General features: G+C 45.6%; 1 protein-coding gene across 1 annotated transcript in view; it reads right to left on the minus strand.

Annotated features, from left to right (window-relative positions):
* Positions 1–10,234, minus strand: part of LOC142574884 (uncharacterized) — a 48,074-nt gene extending 37,840 nt beyond the window's left edge. Inside the window, exon 1 of the mRNA XM_075683881.1 lies at positions 9,614–10,234. Coding sequence (XP_075539996.1) covers positions 9,614–10,234 — 621 coding nt within the window. The remainder of the gene's footprint in view (positions 1–9,613) is intronic.
* Positions 10,235–16,295: the final 6,061 nt, after the last annotated feature.

Here is a 16,295-nt window from a genome sequence, read left to right on the forward strand (position 1 = left end):
ACGTAAAACCCCAAATATTATATTATTATATATTACACTCAAGTGAAGAACGATTACTTCGAATACAAGTCATAATACATGTTTCGACTGAGTGGTTGGAATGCTGTATACATTGTTTTCTTGCATTTATGTTGATATTTTAGCTGAGCGCCACTGTTATATGCGTTTTAATTCTGAATCAGCTTTGTTTTCAAGTTCAGTGAAGTTATCAGCCAATTACCAATTACCATTGCTGTGTCGTCCGCGCACATGAATACATCAAATGACTGCAAAGTATTGGGAAGGCCACTTACATAAATAGAAACAGGAATGTTTCGACACCTATTTATTGAGGTTGCATAGAAGACGTTATGTCGTTTATCATTACTTTCTGTTGACGACAATTAATGTGAAAGGAAAAGAGGTCGCCAACTTTCCCACGGAAACCATGCTGCTGCAATTTCAGTATAATAATTTGCTGGTCTACTGTATCAAACGCTTTCTGCAGATCCAGGAATAGCACTACTACCAAAAAGTTTAGGTGTAATGCTTAATTATGCTTCTGTGTTAACCATAACATTTTCGGTGCTGTTGAGTGGTGTACACGATATCCATGCTGCTGAGGGCATAAAATCTTATATTTTCTCAAGAATTTCTGTATCCGAATTGTCATAATGTTTTTCGAAAATAGTAATATTAACGCTAAGTATCAGAATTGGTGTGTAGCTGGATGCGCTCGAGTGATCTCCTCCTTTCAACATTGGCACAACTTTGGTGGTCTTTAAGCAAGCAGGGTGTATTGATTTTTTTTTCCAGTGAGCTATTAAGAATGCAGCATACAGTAGGGCCGAGGATATCAATATATTGTTTTAAGCACTGATTGCCGAGGCATTCCCTGATATTCTTGACAGTTTATTCTTTCCTTGGTAATGCGCGTTTGGAACGACTCGTAGGGCAGTGAAGCCGGTACAACGATCGCGACGCTGCCTTTCTTGTCAGTGTTGTGTTTGTAGCGCGCTTTTGCAAGTTTACTATAAAACCAAACTCGCCCAAGCTCACATGCTGCATTTGTTTCCAGTCTTGCACCTTGGATGGTTCTCTCTTGTAGTGAATTAGAACAAATAGATTCTGTTACCTGGTCGGACGCGCTTGTTCCGGCACTTTTCCATTTTTATTGGGAAGAATTGTAGGAGGTGTATGATTTCCACATCTTTGAGATATTCACGCCCTCTTCCTACACGTCATGCATGCCTCTGTGGTGTTTGATGACTGTACTGTGACGGATACATAGAGTACGCAAAAAAAAATGATGTAACGGAATACGAAAACACGGTTTTGCAATGTACGAAGGCCGTATAGAGGGGTTCGACATATACAGCGAATTTCTCAGTTAAACAATTTATGGCATACACGTGGGCAACTTTTAGCCCTCCATTTATAAATCAGCCTGATCCCTAGCCTGAAAAACAAATATTTAGTTTACGCGCCCAAAATATGCTAGAAGCATTGTTCCCATTTTGCAAAAAAAGAAATAATAATGACTACAAGTTAGTTCTTAGCTGGTCGGTATGTTTCACAGCTGCAGTTAAAGTACGGCAAAAGCTAGCCGAAGTCGGCGGGACTTAAGCATAGTTCCGCCTGTACTCCCGTCTCGGAGCTATGTCGTCGTTCACCTGGCCGTGATCGTCAACGTCACCGTTACCTGTAGTCTCATTACTTGGCGCGAACGACTTTTTGAAAACCCTCTTGTCAAACGTGCCATACTTGTACAGTGATCATGCACTTACATCCATGATGTGTGCTCATGTTGCGATTTTTCGTTGCTTCTTGTTGCAGCTGTTTTGCTCATTGTCGACATGTATGGGTGGTGAGGTCTGTGAAGCAGTCGTTTGACACTGCTCTTGTCTGATCTCCCCGTCCTCCGTTTTTTTGCACGTGTAAACAACATTAAATGATTGGTTCGTTGATGTCTAGTGACCCATCGGATCCCTCGATGCACCCGTTTTCCCAAGTAGCGAAGTGCTGCTGTTTTTTTATGGCGTCCCGCTGTAGAAGGTCGACCGCTTTATAACTACGATATCGCGCTTTGTGACCGTTGAACGTGAATCAAATCTAAAGCAAGACATAGCATTCAGAGAAAAAAAACAATCAAAAGCAATTCCATCGTTATCGATATTTTTTTTTCCTATCTCAAAAACGGTACACGCAACACCACTTCAGAGAAGATGCCACTGGAAAGGGATTTTAAAGGATGGTTAAATTGGTGCTGGCCTAGACAGGGACAAACTTCGTCTAAATGGTTAAGGTAGCAAGAAATTCACGAATAAATTATTAGCAATGTATGCGCACGAAGGCCACAGATTTATCTGGATGAATGCTTGCGGTCTTATAGAAAATAAGATTTGTAGCCGAATCTGAAGTTGAAGCGAAATTGCTCTTTAAGAATGAAACAAAGTTGCTGACTCTTGCTTTGGCGGCCTAACTACTCGTTTAGTAAACAACTCCTTTTCATCTTCAAATCGTTTTCAATTTCAACTATCAAACTTCATCTTCGAACAACGGAGCGATGATCATCACCACCTTTGCTTCGTTTCCCGAGCCGTTGCATGCCACGAGGGCAATGGCCGAGTTCGATTAAACCATCTTCCCCGGCAGAAGCATAAGTCTGGTTCTGTCGCGACCTAAGTCTAGTAGGAAGACCTCCCAGTGGTCCACAACACAAGGATCCAGCCTAGGTTCGAACCTAGGCTAGCTTTAGCGTGGTACTTGCAAGCGCGATAGGTGCCCTAGCGATTTTAGTTGCATAGAAAACAATTAGTTACTATACCGAAAGAGGAATTACCAGTCCGACACATTTGATTTCAAAGTAAGAGCCACACTTGTTAAATATATCTACCTTTTATATTGAAACGGAAGTGGCTATTTAATAAAATTTAAAACCAGCCGATAAAATATAAGGACAGTCATTTTGCGGTATTCCGCTGAAATAATTAAGTAGACAAACTTCGCTTTCAAGGTGATATTCAGCTCGACATCTCATGGTACAACGTAATGTATTCTAACAGGAGCTGAATGTACTAATAAATGCAGTCATCTTTTCAAGAAAACACAAATTTGCACTCACGCTACATTGTGGTGAAATGTACGTAGGTCTTTCTCAATAACAGAAGCGACACTCGATGCGAGCACTTGTCACACGAAGCGGGTGAGTTGTGTTCACCCTTTAGGACTGGGCCATAGCGCAGTTGTCATTTTCAAAATTCGATCTGAGGAGGATAGAAAACTGGGCCACCTTGCATTGGCCCATGGCTACTAACAACGGCACACTGCAAAAGTCGAAGGAAGGTGTAGGCATAACACAAGCGCTGCCTGTCAACTGGAACGTTTCTTCAACAAACGAGTTCACTCAGCTACGTACGAAAAGTATGTCACTGTATATGAACACACTATCTCATTTATCAGTAATATTTGCGTAATAATGAATGCTAAGTAAACTGAAACAAATTGAAAGTGCGTTTATACATCATCTGCGCATGCACCTGCAGAGCAACAACAGACCACAAGGGAAAATTGTTACATTGGTTAACAAGAAATAAGCATACAAGAAAAAAACGTTACAAAAATAGGAAAGCAGTGCGGCGCGCGACTGTGGCCGGTTTACGTACTTATGTAAAATATAGATATCAAAACGCGAGAGCCTTAGGAGCCCCGTGTCGCATAAAATCCGGCGTCCCGCGTGCTGCGTCGACCGTTTTGTGAGCGTAAAGTCGTTCCGAACCACGCGTACACAACCGCGCAGGCCCTCCGTGCATCACAAAGATGTTACTGAACTAACTGAATTTCTTAAACTAATATACGCCGGAAAAATCGTAAAGTACGACTCACACAAAACCTTCACACATGACAGCGTTGGATTGTAATTTGAACACACGAGAAAACATAATTCTATTACGCGGAGACTCAAGCACACTCCCCTTTCCAGCGTTTCTACCACCATAGAGCGGCGCGCCCGGTTCCTTGCAACACCATTAAGACGGCACTCGCCTCCGCGCATCCGCGGCCCACGCAAGAGGTCGCGTTTCTGCCACAAAGCTAACCTTTGTGCATAGCGTTCACCGATAGCATTTCCCGGTAAACATTACGGTTACACGAGCTGCAGGGGTGCAGCGGTGGCGTAGAGGTAGAACATCCGCCTCGCGTGCAAGAGGACCGTGGTTCGAATCCTGGTGCCACGCAATTTCAATAGGGCTCAGTAAAGCTAGGAAGACGAAAGAAGCATATACAGTGCTGAAAAGCGGACACGTCCTGTGCTACCGGGGCTTAGCGGAGAGACGAGAATTAGACGTCGGATTCATGATTAATAAGGATATAGCTGGTAACATACAGGAATTCTATAGCATTAACGAGAGGGTGGCAGGTCTTGTGAAACTTAATAAGCGGTACAAATTGAAGGTCGTACAAGTCTATGCCCCTACATCCAGTCATGATGACCAGGAATTCGAAAGCTTCTATGAAGCCGTGGAACCGGCGATGGGTAAAGTCAAAACAAAATACACTATACTGATGGGCGACTTCAATGCCAGGGTAGGCAAGAAGCAGGCTGGAGACAAGTCAGTGGGGGAATATGGCATAGGCTCTAGGAATAGCAGAGGAGAGTTATTAGTAGAGTTTGCAGAACAAAATAACACGCGGATAATGAATACCTTTTTCCGCAAGCGGGTTAGCCGAAAGTGGACGTGGAGGAGCCCGAATGGCGAGACTAAAGATGAAATAGATTTCATACTCTGCGCTAACCCTGGCATCATACAAGATGTGGACGCGCTCAGCAAGGTGCGCAGCAGTGACCATAGGATGGTAAGAACTGGAATTAGCCTAGACCTGAGGAGGGAACGGAAGAAACTCGTACATAAGAAGCCGATCAATGAGTTAGCGGTAAGAGGGAAAATAGAGGAATTCCGGATCAAGCTACAGAACCGGTATTCGGCTTTAACTCAGGAAGAGGACCTTAGTGTTGAAGCAGTGAACGACAATCTTGTGGGCATCATTAAGGAGTGTGCAATAGAAGTCGGTGGTAACTCCGTTAGACAGGATACCAGTAAGCTATCGCAGGAGACAAAAGATCTGATCAAGAAACGCCAATGTATGAAAGCCTCTAACCCTACAGCTAGAATACAACTGGCAGAACTTTCGAAGTTAATCAACAAGCGTAAGACAGCAGACATAAGGAAGTATAATATGGATAGAATTGAACATGCTCTCAAGAACGGAGGAATCCTAAAAGCACTGAAGAAGAAATTAGGAATAGGAAAGAATCAGATGTATGCGTTAAGAGACAAAGCCGGCAATATCATTACTAATATGGATGACATCGTTCAAGTGGCTGAGGAGTTCTATAGAGATATATACAGTACCAGTGGCACCCACGACGATAATGGAAGCGAGAATAGTCTAGAGGAATTTGAAATTCCACAAGTATAACGTCGGAAGAAGTAAAGAAAGCCTTGGGAGCTATGCAAAGGAGGAAGGCAGCTGGGGAGGATCAGATACAGCAGATTTGTTGTAGGATGTTGGTCAGATTGTTCTAAAAAAACTGGCCACCCTGTATAAGCAATGTCTCATGACTTCGAGCGTATCGGAATCTTGGAAGACCGCTAACATAATCCTAATCCATAAGAAAGGAGACGCCAAAGACTTGAAAAATTATAGACCAATCAGCTTACTGTCCGTTGACTACAAACTATTTACTAAGGTAATTGAAAATAGAGTCAGGAACACCTTAGTCTTTCGTCAACCAAAGGACCAGGCAGGATTCCGTAAAGGGTACTCAACAATAGACCATATTCACACTATCAATCAGGTGATAGAAAAATGTGCGGAATATAACCAACCTTTATATATAGGTTTCATTGATTACGAGAAAGCGTTTGATTCAGTCGAAACCTCAGCAGTCATGGAGGCATTGCGGAATCAGGGTGTAGACGAGCCGTATGTAAAAATACTGAAAGATATCTATAGCGGCTCCATAGCCACCGTAGTCCTCCATAAAGTAAGCAACAGAATCCCAATAAAGAAAGGCGTCAGGCAGGGAGATACCATCTCTCCAACGCTATTCACGGCGTGTTTACAGGAGGTATTCAGAGACCTGGATTGGGAAGAATTGGGGATAAGAGTTAATGGAGAATACCTAATTAACTTGCGATTCGCTGATGATATTGCCTTGCTTAGTAACTCAGGGGACCAACTGCAATGCATGCTCACTGACCTGGAGAGGCAAAACCGAAGGGTGGGTCTAAAAATTAATCTGCAGAAAACTAAAGTAATGTTTAACAGTCTCGGAAGAGAACAGCAGTGTACTATAGGTAGTGAGGTACTGGAAGTGGTAAGGGAATACATCTACTTAGGACAGGTAGTGACTGCGGATCCGGATCATGAGACGGAAATAATCAGAAGAATAAGAATGGGCTGGGGTGCGTTTGGCAGGCATTCTCAGATCATGAACAGCAGGTTGCCATTATCCCTCAAGAGAAAAGTATATAATAGCTGTGTCTTACCAGTACTCACCTACGGGGCAGAAACCTGGAGGCTTACGAATAGGGTTCTACTCAAATTGAGGACGACGCAACGAGCTATGGAAAGAAGAAGGATAGGTCTAACGTTAAGGGATAAGAAAAGAGCAGATTGGGTGAGGGAACAAACGCGAGTTAATGACATCTTAGTTGAAATCAAGAAAAAGAAATGGGCATGGGCAGGACATGTAAGGAGAAGGGAAGATAACCGATGGTCATTAAGGGTTACGGACTGGATCCCAAGGGAAGGGAAGCGTAGCAGGGGGCGGCAGAAAGTTAGGTGGGCGGATGAGATTAAGAAGTTTGCAGGCATGGCATGGCCACAATTAGTACATGACCGGGGTTGTTGGAGAAGTATGGGAGAGGCCTTTGCCCTGCAGTGGGCGTAACCAGGCTGATGATGATGATGATGATGATGACTTACAATGTATATTCTATATCATTGTATACCAATTATCAATTGTTCTCTCCCCCCCCTATGCAATGCCCAAGCTGGGCCTTTGGGGTAAACAAATGAAAAAAAAAATAATCCGGAGAATAAGAATGGGCTGCGGTGCGTTTGGCAGGCATTCTCAGATCATGAACAGCAGGTTGCCATTATCCCTCAAGAGAAAAGCATATAACAGCTGTGTCTTACCAGTACTCACCTACGGGGCAGAAACCTGGAGGCTTACGAAAAGGGTTCTACTTAAATTGAGGACGACGCAACGAACTATGGAAAGAAGAATGATAGGTATAACGTTAAGGGATAAGAAATGAGTAGCTTGGGTGAGGGAACAAACGTGAGTTAATGACATCATAGTTGAAATTAAGAAAAAAATGGGCATGGGCAGGACATGCAATGAGAAGGGAAGATAACCGGTGGTCATTAAGGGTTACGGACTGGATTCCAAGGGAAGGGAAGCGTAACAGGGGGCGGCAGAAAGTTAGGTGGGCGGATGAGATCAAGAAAGTTTGCAGGGACAACATTGCCACAATTAGTACATGACCGGGGTAGTTGGAGAAGTATGGGAGAGGTCTTTGCCCTGCAAAGGGCATAACCAGGCTGATTATTATTATTATTATTATTATTATTATTATTATTATTATTATTATTATTATTATTATTATTATTATTATTATTATTATTATTATTATTATTATTATTATTATTATTACCTGCAGTTTGCGGAAAGCGCGAGAAGCAATCAGAGATCTTTGAGTAATATCGCGTTCCACTCTTAAAGGCGAAGCTTGAGCGTCGCCCAATTTTTCTCCTGGACTGCTGTTGAAGGCTGACTCACAAAACATGTTTTAGGAATCACAAATTTCATTTTGCTTTCACTCTGCTGTTGTTCTTGGCCATGCCACTGAATCTACTTCTGCAAGACATCTGGCTGCCTTACGCACAGTGGCTTTTGCACTTAATGCCCGTCTTGCGACATTTCTGCCTGCAATCACAAACTAACTTTGGTTAGGACCTTTTCTATTCTCCCGAATGTCACCTGAATGTTTTCTGCTGTAACTACTTGACCTCAGGCATCCCCATCTGATTTTGAACACTGCAGAGCACTGCACTTTGATTTCTCATAAATAATTTTTCTTGCGATTTATTATTATTATTCCTCTCCGCTATTGTTTCATACTCTAGAGCGCAACACAGGAAGTGGCGCGAAACTTCGAAAGTGCAGCTCTGAATGAAGAAACGTTCTCTAGTCGGAAATTTAAGAACCACAGGAGCTCCTGTGTAAATAAGAACAGAGAGATCGTTTTGCTCGGCAGCCACTACACCGACTTTTGCGAGGTTTGTTCCAATTTAAAAGAAATTATAATATCTTGTGAGTGTATGTAGCCAACGTGTTTATTAGTGCCTTTAATTTTCGAGAAGCACTGTTGATAATTACAGTATTGAACGAAAAGACCATTAAAGTACCAAATTTTCAGCTCTTTAACTAAGTGCTAAAATAGTACAATCCTGTAAGCTGCATCTATTCAAACATGCATCTAAAGAGGACAACGTTATTGTATTTGCCCCGTGCTCAAATGAAGCACGCAACTGTGGACAGGACTTTTGCAAAACCCTCGTAAGCACTTTAGGAATTTAACATCGGCTGTAAATTCGATTACTGAATGCGTTCCCTTCAATGTATGCAAGAGATTCATGATAACAAAACTACGATATTTCTTTCCAGTGCTGAGTGACAGATTGGTAAACTGCGCTTAAACTTTTTTCAAGGTTACCGATTTTCGGCAATTTTTGTAATATATGGGTGTCGAACATAGAAATTCTGATTTCTACATTTGTTATAATCTAACTTTCTCTTTCAAAATCCACGAACTTTATTCGAATCGGTTCAGCGGTAGTTTAATGAGAACATTTTTGTTTTGCAAGTATTTCAGTTGGAGAATCAGAGTTGATTTCAAACTAAAGCTTCGTCTTAGTAGTGAAGCCAAGGAAACTTGAGCTTATAAGAATTGCCTTGCTTTGAATAGTTTCGTGAATAAATTGCGGGAAACGAAAATATATAAGTTCTGTTCGCAAACAGCTGCTTGCGATGGATCAGCTTGAAACGAATACTGTACACTTAAGCAATGTTCAAGAGGAGCAAAAGAGAGTCGTCATCAGACTTCTTGCACATGTATATATAATGTAGCGCGTCATATCATGAGCGCAGGCATAGTTTCATTGCATAGAAAACGTTTGTAATGACATATTGTTTTTTATAACATTATCATCAGTACCCAGAAGTCTTTAAGTGAAGAACAAAGATCCTTCCTCAGCTTCCAGGTAAAGTTATTTGTGGTAACAGTCTCTTCATTCAACTTTCTTGACCCTACTTGCTCAAACTAAATGTTTGCGCACGTATGATTTCTTTTGTGCAATGTCACGTATTTTTCATGCACATTGCTGGCTTTATTTCTTACTCGCATACGCTCCTAGCTTGTTCTTGCAGGCTACATGTTTTTCTTTTTTTTTTGCGTACTGGCGGTGACGATGTCGTGCCTTCTCCCAGCTGTGTCGAAGCGCTGGCACACTTCGCGCTGGCGGCAAGAGCGGTCGCGAAGGGGCTCACAGCTCTGGTACTCGCCTGTTCCGGATTCCCGGGGCCAGCAGCCAAGAGCTGAAAGGAGCCCGAGCTCTGGACCGCGTCTTTCACCTGGCCACCGGTAGCAACAGCGCTGGTCGCGCCAGGGGAGTTGACGGCGCCAGGTTCCCGGTCTGCGAAGGCGTCGCTTGCCAACTGACGCCCTGCACCTCCTTGTGTTGGCAAGCCGGAAGTGTAGGCGCAGGCCTTCGGACCTTCGGTCACCTCGTTGGGCGCGGCGATAGAAGACAGCGCGATGTTGGGGGCGCCCGGGCCAGGGGAAGCCATTTCAGCACCCGAACCCGAGGTGGAACTGGCCCGCTTATCAACGTCCTCGATCGGTGGCGCCATCCATGCGGTGCCAATGGGCGCAGCTCCGACGCTAGCGCCAGCCCCTCCCACGGGCTCGAGTGTTGTTCTCGAGGCAGAACCCTCGGCCTTCCTGTGCTTCTTCGATTTTTTGGCCGGCCTCTTGGTCTGGCTGGCAGCGGCCGCATCCACGACGACGTGTTCGTGACCGGCCTCGGAGACCTTCCTGTGGTGCGGATCGGGTGCCTTGGCCGGGGCAGCGGGCTCCCACTTCGGGCTCTTCGAGGGATGATCTTCGGAGGCCCTGCCTTTCATGACTGCTGTGACCGCAGACGAGACGCGAGTGCTTTCAAACCAGGAACGATCGCTGGGCTTCTTCTTCTTCTTCTTCTTCTGCTTAGCGCGCACTGCGCGCGGCGCGTGATATCGTGCACGTTTTCTTCTCCTCCCACAGCCTTGAACGGTCCCTCCGGCGGACCTACCCACAAAATATTCAGCGCCTTGCTCTTCTAGAACGCGAGGCATTGCGTTAATGTCTGGGTCTCCCTAAGTTCGTCGCAATTAATATATTATATCAAGAAGCGCGCATCCCTCCTGTTCCCGTTCGGTTTCATATCCTAACAGTGCAAACCTTTCCAAAGATATATGCATCCCCACGCTTTCATTAATCAGTCTGACTCATTTTTTTAATATCAGCGGCCTCGTTTACGGTGCCGTCAGGTTGTTTTTGTGCAAACTTTATTAGACCCATTACGAGTTCCCCTCTGCGAGAGACTTATTAAGTAGCTCTGCTTCGATAGCTTAGATTGAGTTCGATGACATTTTTCCAAATAACGCTAAACATTTGCGCCATCAATTCCTAATTGGTATTATAGAAGATCACCTTGCGTAACTACAAGTAAAAAAATTTACCGCCCATGCACTCGGTACATCGAAGCTGAAATGTGCAGCCCTAGTGTTTATCCCTGGGTTAATTCTAACGATTTATCGAACTCTTTCTCAATTATTGGTTACGTCTCTGTGTTTCTTAATGAGGTTACGCACACGTTTTGCTTCGGTTTATCACATTGTTTATTTGAAATGTCGCACATTGCGCTTCGTATAATCACTATCATAGAGGGGTGCAATGAACGGTTCATTGTGTTAAGCGAGCGGGTTCATGAAAATCTTTCTTAATTAGGTTAGGCAATATGTTTCCTAATGCATTGATCATAGTCTTTGTGACTCGGTTATGCGCTATAATTACCAAGTAATACACCGGGGCGACTCATTTCATTTATTTAAAGACAGGGACACATTTTTGAACCTAATGCGAAGTCGGAGAGTGACTGCTGTGCGCACGCGCTGCTGCGAGAGAGAAACGACGTCACTATCGGCGTAGCCAATGACGCGCCACACTTTTGCTGCGAGATAATCATATCACGAAATTGACTTAACCGCGTCCCCCTCTGTGTCCCTTACCTGCAATAATACGTAGATGAATACATACGTTTTATATGGGTAAGCATTTCTATGCCTAGCCAATGTGAAATTTCTCCGCCTGTCACGTACGGCCAACGCAATGGCAATGCAATGCAACAAGCGGTCCTTGGTTTTTCGAATGCCAAGATGTCAGGACCGAAGATTCCCGCGGACCAAGTGCAGCAGATCCTGGAACTAACGCTATGGCACTACTTGTTGGTCAAAATGGACTCCTTTTCTATCTGGTTACCTTCGATGGAGAACGCGTGCCCTCTTTTGGAACATTATGCTTCTCTTCGCAATCCCCGCCTCATTGTTGGGTTTAGAGGGTTCCGAAGAGTGGGGTCCCTTTTTTTTTGGGGGGGGGGGGGGCTCATTAACCAAAGTGCAAGTTGTTACGTTTAACAGCTTTCGCCTGAATTCTGTTTCCCGAGATACTACAGGTTCCCCGTTCTCTCTCAAAACTGCCGGCTTTTCCTGACTCAGTTAGGTGGCCTGTTCTTTAGCCGACGCGCTTTCAGCGTACTCACTTTCATTGATAACCTCGAATGAGCTCTTTGAGCTAGGTCTCCTTGTGTAAGGCTGTGTCCTCCTTTTGCTCGGGCTGCACAGCTACCTTTGGCGCAAATTGTCGTGCCTTAGATCTGGCTGGGGTTTGCACCATTCCTTCGCCGAAGACAACTCCCCTGCTCCCCAACAATTCGTCGGATTTGTTTGAAAACTAATGTGGATATTGCGGTGAAAGGTGCGCTGACACGGCGGCTTCTGTGTCAAGTGTTCCCAAAGGACCCTCAACACGGACTGTGGCTACCGGTAGACAATGTTAACCTCTGTTGCTTGCTTTGTCCAAGTGCATTCTCCTGTAAATTGACTGTGTTCTGCGTATGAGGGATGAATGACGTCCATCCGGGCGGCCCAGTCCCAGAGTACGCGACAATGTTTGCCATTCACTATGAGGTCTATTATGTACGGTTTTAACAATCTCATATTGCCATCGGTATCACTCACTGACAAAACGACCACTTTGGGATTTCTGCAAACGGCTCCATTATGTCCTCTTTCGTGGCAGTTAAAGCGCACCACTGGCATTCTAGCACTGAAAGCCTTCTTTCTTGCTCAGCTTCGAGTTCTGGTGGCTCCTCCTTTCCCTCTCTGTTGTTCTCGTTATTACTGGTCGCTGACACCGCTTTCTCCATTCCTTTGTGTAGTCTCGACCTTAACCAACGCTCCTGCTTGTCGGATTGGCATTTATTTTCTTCCTGGGCGCCTCTTTACATTCGGAGCCTCGGCGCGATACGTATTCCTCAGGAAGCTCTGCCGACCTTGTGACTGCATCTACGCCTGGCATATCCTGCACACAGTACCTTATGTTTTCAGGAAGTCGACGGAAACATTGCTCCAGCAAAAAGCACTCTACCACTTTGTCGGGGTCACCAAAAGCTCCGGCTTCCTTTAGCAGCTCCTTCATGTTGGCCATTAACAAGCACGCGAACTCGACGTAGTACTCATTTCTGGCTTTTTAGGCTTCCTTGAACTTTGTTTGGAATGCTTCCGACGACAACCTGTACTTTTTCAGAAGACTAGACTTTATTTTGTCACAGTTCTCTGAATCTTCTTTTTCTACACGGGCTATTACGTCGGCAACCTCACATGGCAGCAACGTCAGCAGTTGTTGCGGCCACATGTCTCAGAAATCAAGTCTTCTCACACGTACGCTCAAAGTTCACCCAGAAGAGGTCCACATCCTCCCCGACTCGGTGTGAATGCATCAAGCCCTCCATTTTTCGCTCGCCTTCTCTAGAGACGGGTGTCGCTCCTCCGGTATTTCGAGCCCCAAACTCAAGGCACTTCATTTCGAGCGCTTCACGTGCTACGCGTTCGCGTTCCACTTTGGCCTCACGTGGTGCACGCTCTTGTTCCTCTTTTTTCTTTCTTTAATGCTACTGAAGCATTCTTCCATGCTCGCGAGCAGCTTCCTGTGGCTATGAAGGGAACGCTACGGGCGCTTGGCTGCTGCACAAGTGTTACCGCGCCAAGTAGTCCAGCAGCGTTTGACAGTGCTTTTGCTTTCTCTGAACAGACGCTGAATCGAGGCAGCTTCGCGTGTGACGGTTTCGTGTTCCCCCACACTCGGAAGGAAAAAGCCGCAAAATAACTAAACCTTTACACTCAGTGGTGTGTTCTGTCTTATTCAACTATTGCTAATAAGGTGCTTATGTTTTCTCTTCCCCAACCTAAACTCACGGGGATTAAAGCGCGGGACTCTTTTCAGAGGCGCTCTCACTTGGGCGCGCTTTGTCTCCGCAGCTTTGCCTTCATAGCCACACAAAGTAGTCCGCGAGCATAGTTCCTCGTCGTCTGCCCCGATTGCCTCGATCGCCTCAGTCATCACTGGCTTTCTTATTATCGCTGAAATTTCTATGTTCAGCTCACTGGCCAGCTCTAGCAACTCCGGCTTCTTTAACGCCTTCAAGTCCATGGCTGTCGCTAGTGCTGCTATTTCTTCCCTGATACACAACCAAAACGTACTCTAACAACACTCGTCAATGGTTACTACATACTATCACTACTCTGTACTTCAACCCCAAAAAATACGTAAAGTCAGGTGATATCACAGTGAAGAAAAACCGTGCACTCACGCAAGTATCATGCCTGGTACGACGGGCAGCAAAGAGAAGACACAGTTTTAAAGAACAAGACGCAGTCAGAATCATCCAAGCTCTCATCATCAGCACGATCACCAACGGCACCCCTTACTTAGACCTCAAAAATGCGGAAATCGCAAAAGTGAACACCCTCATCCGGAAGGCCATCAAGATTGCCATAGGAATCTCCGAACGCACCTCCACAGAACGATTACTGCGCTTAGAGTTCCACAACACCTGGGATCGGATCTGAAAACATTTATTGGGCTCTAGAAAAGAGATCTTCGCGGCTTCAGACGGCCTCTTCCATCTTCTGGTGGATTCTTCTGTCTGCAATCACAGGGTTGGTGCCCTAGTCCAAGGCTCCACTGCGTATGGTCAACCCGCGAGCTCGCTCTACTAGGCGCTTTTGGCCGTTCAAGCTTACCCTGGAAAGCATACTCTCCTACTGTTCCGCACTCGGGTTTTTAATTTTATAGATAGTTGGGGACTCAATATTTTGACAGGCCCATGATATGTGGTATAGATGTGGTTTCTTTCTGCACCATGGGCACTTAGCCTCATACTGTGTAGGGAAAATTTTATTGAGAAGGTTTAGATTCGGGAAAGTACCCGTCTGCAGTTGTCGCCATGCAACAGCATCCTCTCTGCTTAGATCCTTATCTGGGGGTGGGTACTTCAGTCTGACCCCTTTATAATAATTTAGGATATCTGAGTAGCCCATGGGTACTGACTCGGGTTGCTCAAGGCTGGATGTGTCGGACGCCCGGTTGGTACGCCCTCGAGCTATCCTACCCAGATTATGGTATGCTGAACTTTGTTTCCTGGGTCGCATGAGCAAAGTATGTGGCGTGCTCTGCGCCCAATTCTGCCGTTTGTATAATTACGGCATGCTGCTTGAGAGTCTGTTATTATTGTTAGGGACCTGCCAGATCGATAGCCCTCCAGTGCTGCCACAGCCACGGCTGCCTCTTCGGCCTCGACTACCGTGCAGTCTTGTAATGATGAGCTGGTGATCTCCTTGAGGTCCGAATTAACCACCGACGCCACTGCTCTGCTGTTTTGTCTTCCGTGTTTGACGAACGTTGCCGCGTCCGCATACCTTGTGTTGTCCTTGTTCGCCAAGGTTCTCTGCACGTACTCCGCTCTTGCTTCTCTACGCGCCTTGTGCAGGTTCCGGTCCATATTCTTGGGTATCGGTGCGACTCGCAGTGTACTGCGATACTTGTCCGGAATGGCCTCGGTACGTTCGATCTTTTGGATCATGTTGCCGCCGCCGTATCTTCGCAGGAGCACCCTTCCCGTGGGGGTCTGCATCAACCTACGTGCCTGAGAGCATAGTAGTGCTTCTCTTAGTTCACTGAAGGTATTGTGCAGTCCCAGGGCCAGCAGTTTCTCGGTCGATGTGCACTGCGGCAGGTGAAGCGCAGTTTTGTAGGCCTTCCGCAGTATGGCGTCCGCTTGTTCTTCTTCTTGATTGATGCATTTGTGGTAGGGAAGGCTATACACCACTCTGCTAACCACGAGGCTCCTGACTAGCCTGAGTGTGTCGCTCTCCTTCATACCGTGTCTCTTGCTAGATACTCTGTTGATCATACGGGCTACCTGCATGGTGGCAGTCTTCAGCAGTGTCAGAGTATGATTGCACCGTTGATTGGACTGAAGCCACATCCCCAGGATCCGAATGGTGGTCTTCTCCGGAATGCGTTGTCCCGCGAGGTATACGTTGAGGCTGAGCTCATCGCTTGTAGGGACCGTTCGATTTTGTTTGCCTCGCCACACCCTTAGGAGCTCGCACTTCTCCGTCGAGCAGGCGAGGCCTCTGGCCCTAACGTAGGTTTCTACGCAGGTGGCCGCTTTTTGCAGGCACTCTTCTTTTTCGCTGAGCGATCCCCGGTTTAGTCGAAGCACACAAGTTCAACCAACTTGAACGTCTCAAACTCGCTTAAACAGATATACGGCGACACTCAGAAGATTAGGATATACTGAAGGTATGCGATGGCGCGATGAGAAAGGGATAATCCTAGAGACAATTCGACATTACATCTCTGTAGCCCCAATTCCAAGAAGAATGCACCCAACCCACTATGAAGGGAGAGGAAAAGCCAGAATAGAGAGTCTCCGAAAAACCTGCGGCCTAAATCAGGACACACGATATACCGATGCAGCGAAATATTCGGAAACTCCAGCGCACGCTATCAGCGTTGTTTACAGCAAGGGCAAAGAGAGAACGACAGCTAGTATCTTAACAAGAGAAATAGATAGGGCAG

This window comes from Dermacentor variabilis, chromosome 3 (assembly GCF_050947875.1).
Source record: "Dermacentor variabilis isolate Ectoservices chromosome 3, ASM5094787v1, whole genome shotgun sequence".
NCBI lineage: Eukaryota > Metazoa > Arthropoda > Arachnida > Ixodida > Ixodidae > Dermacentor > Dermacentor variabilis.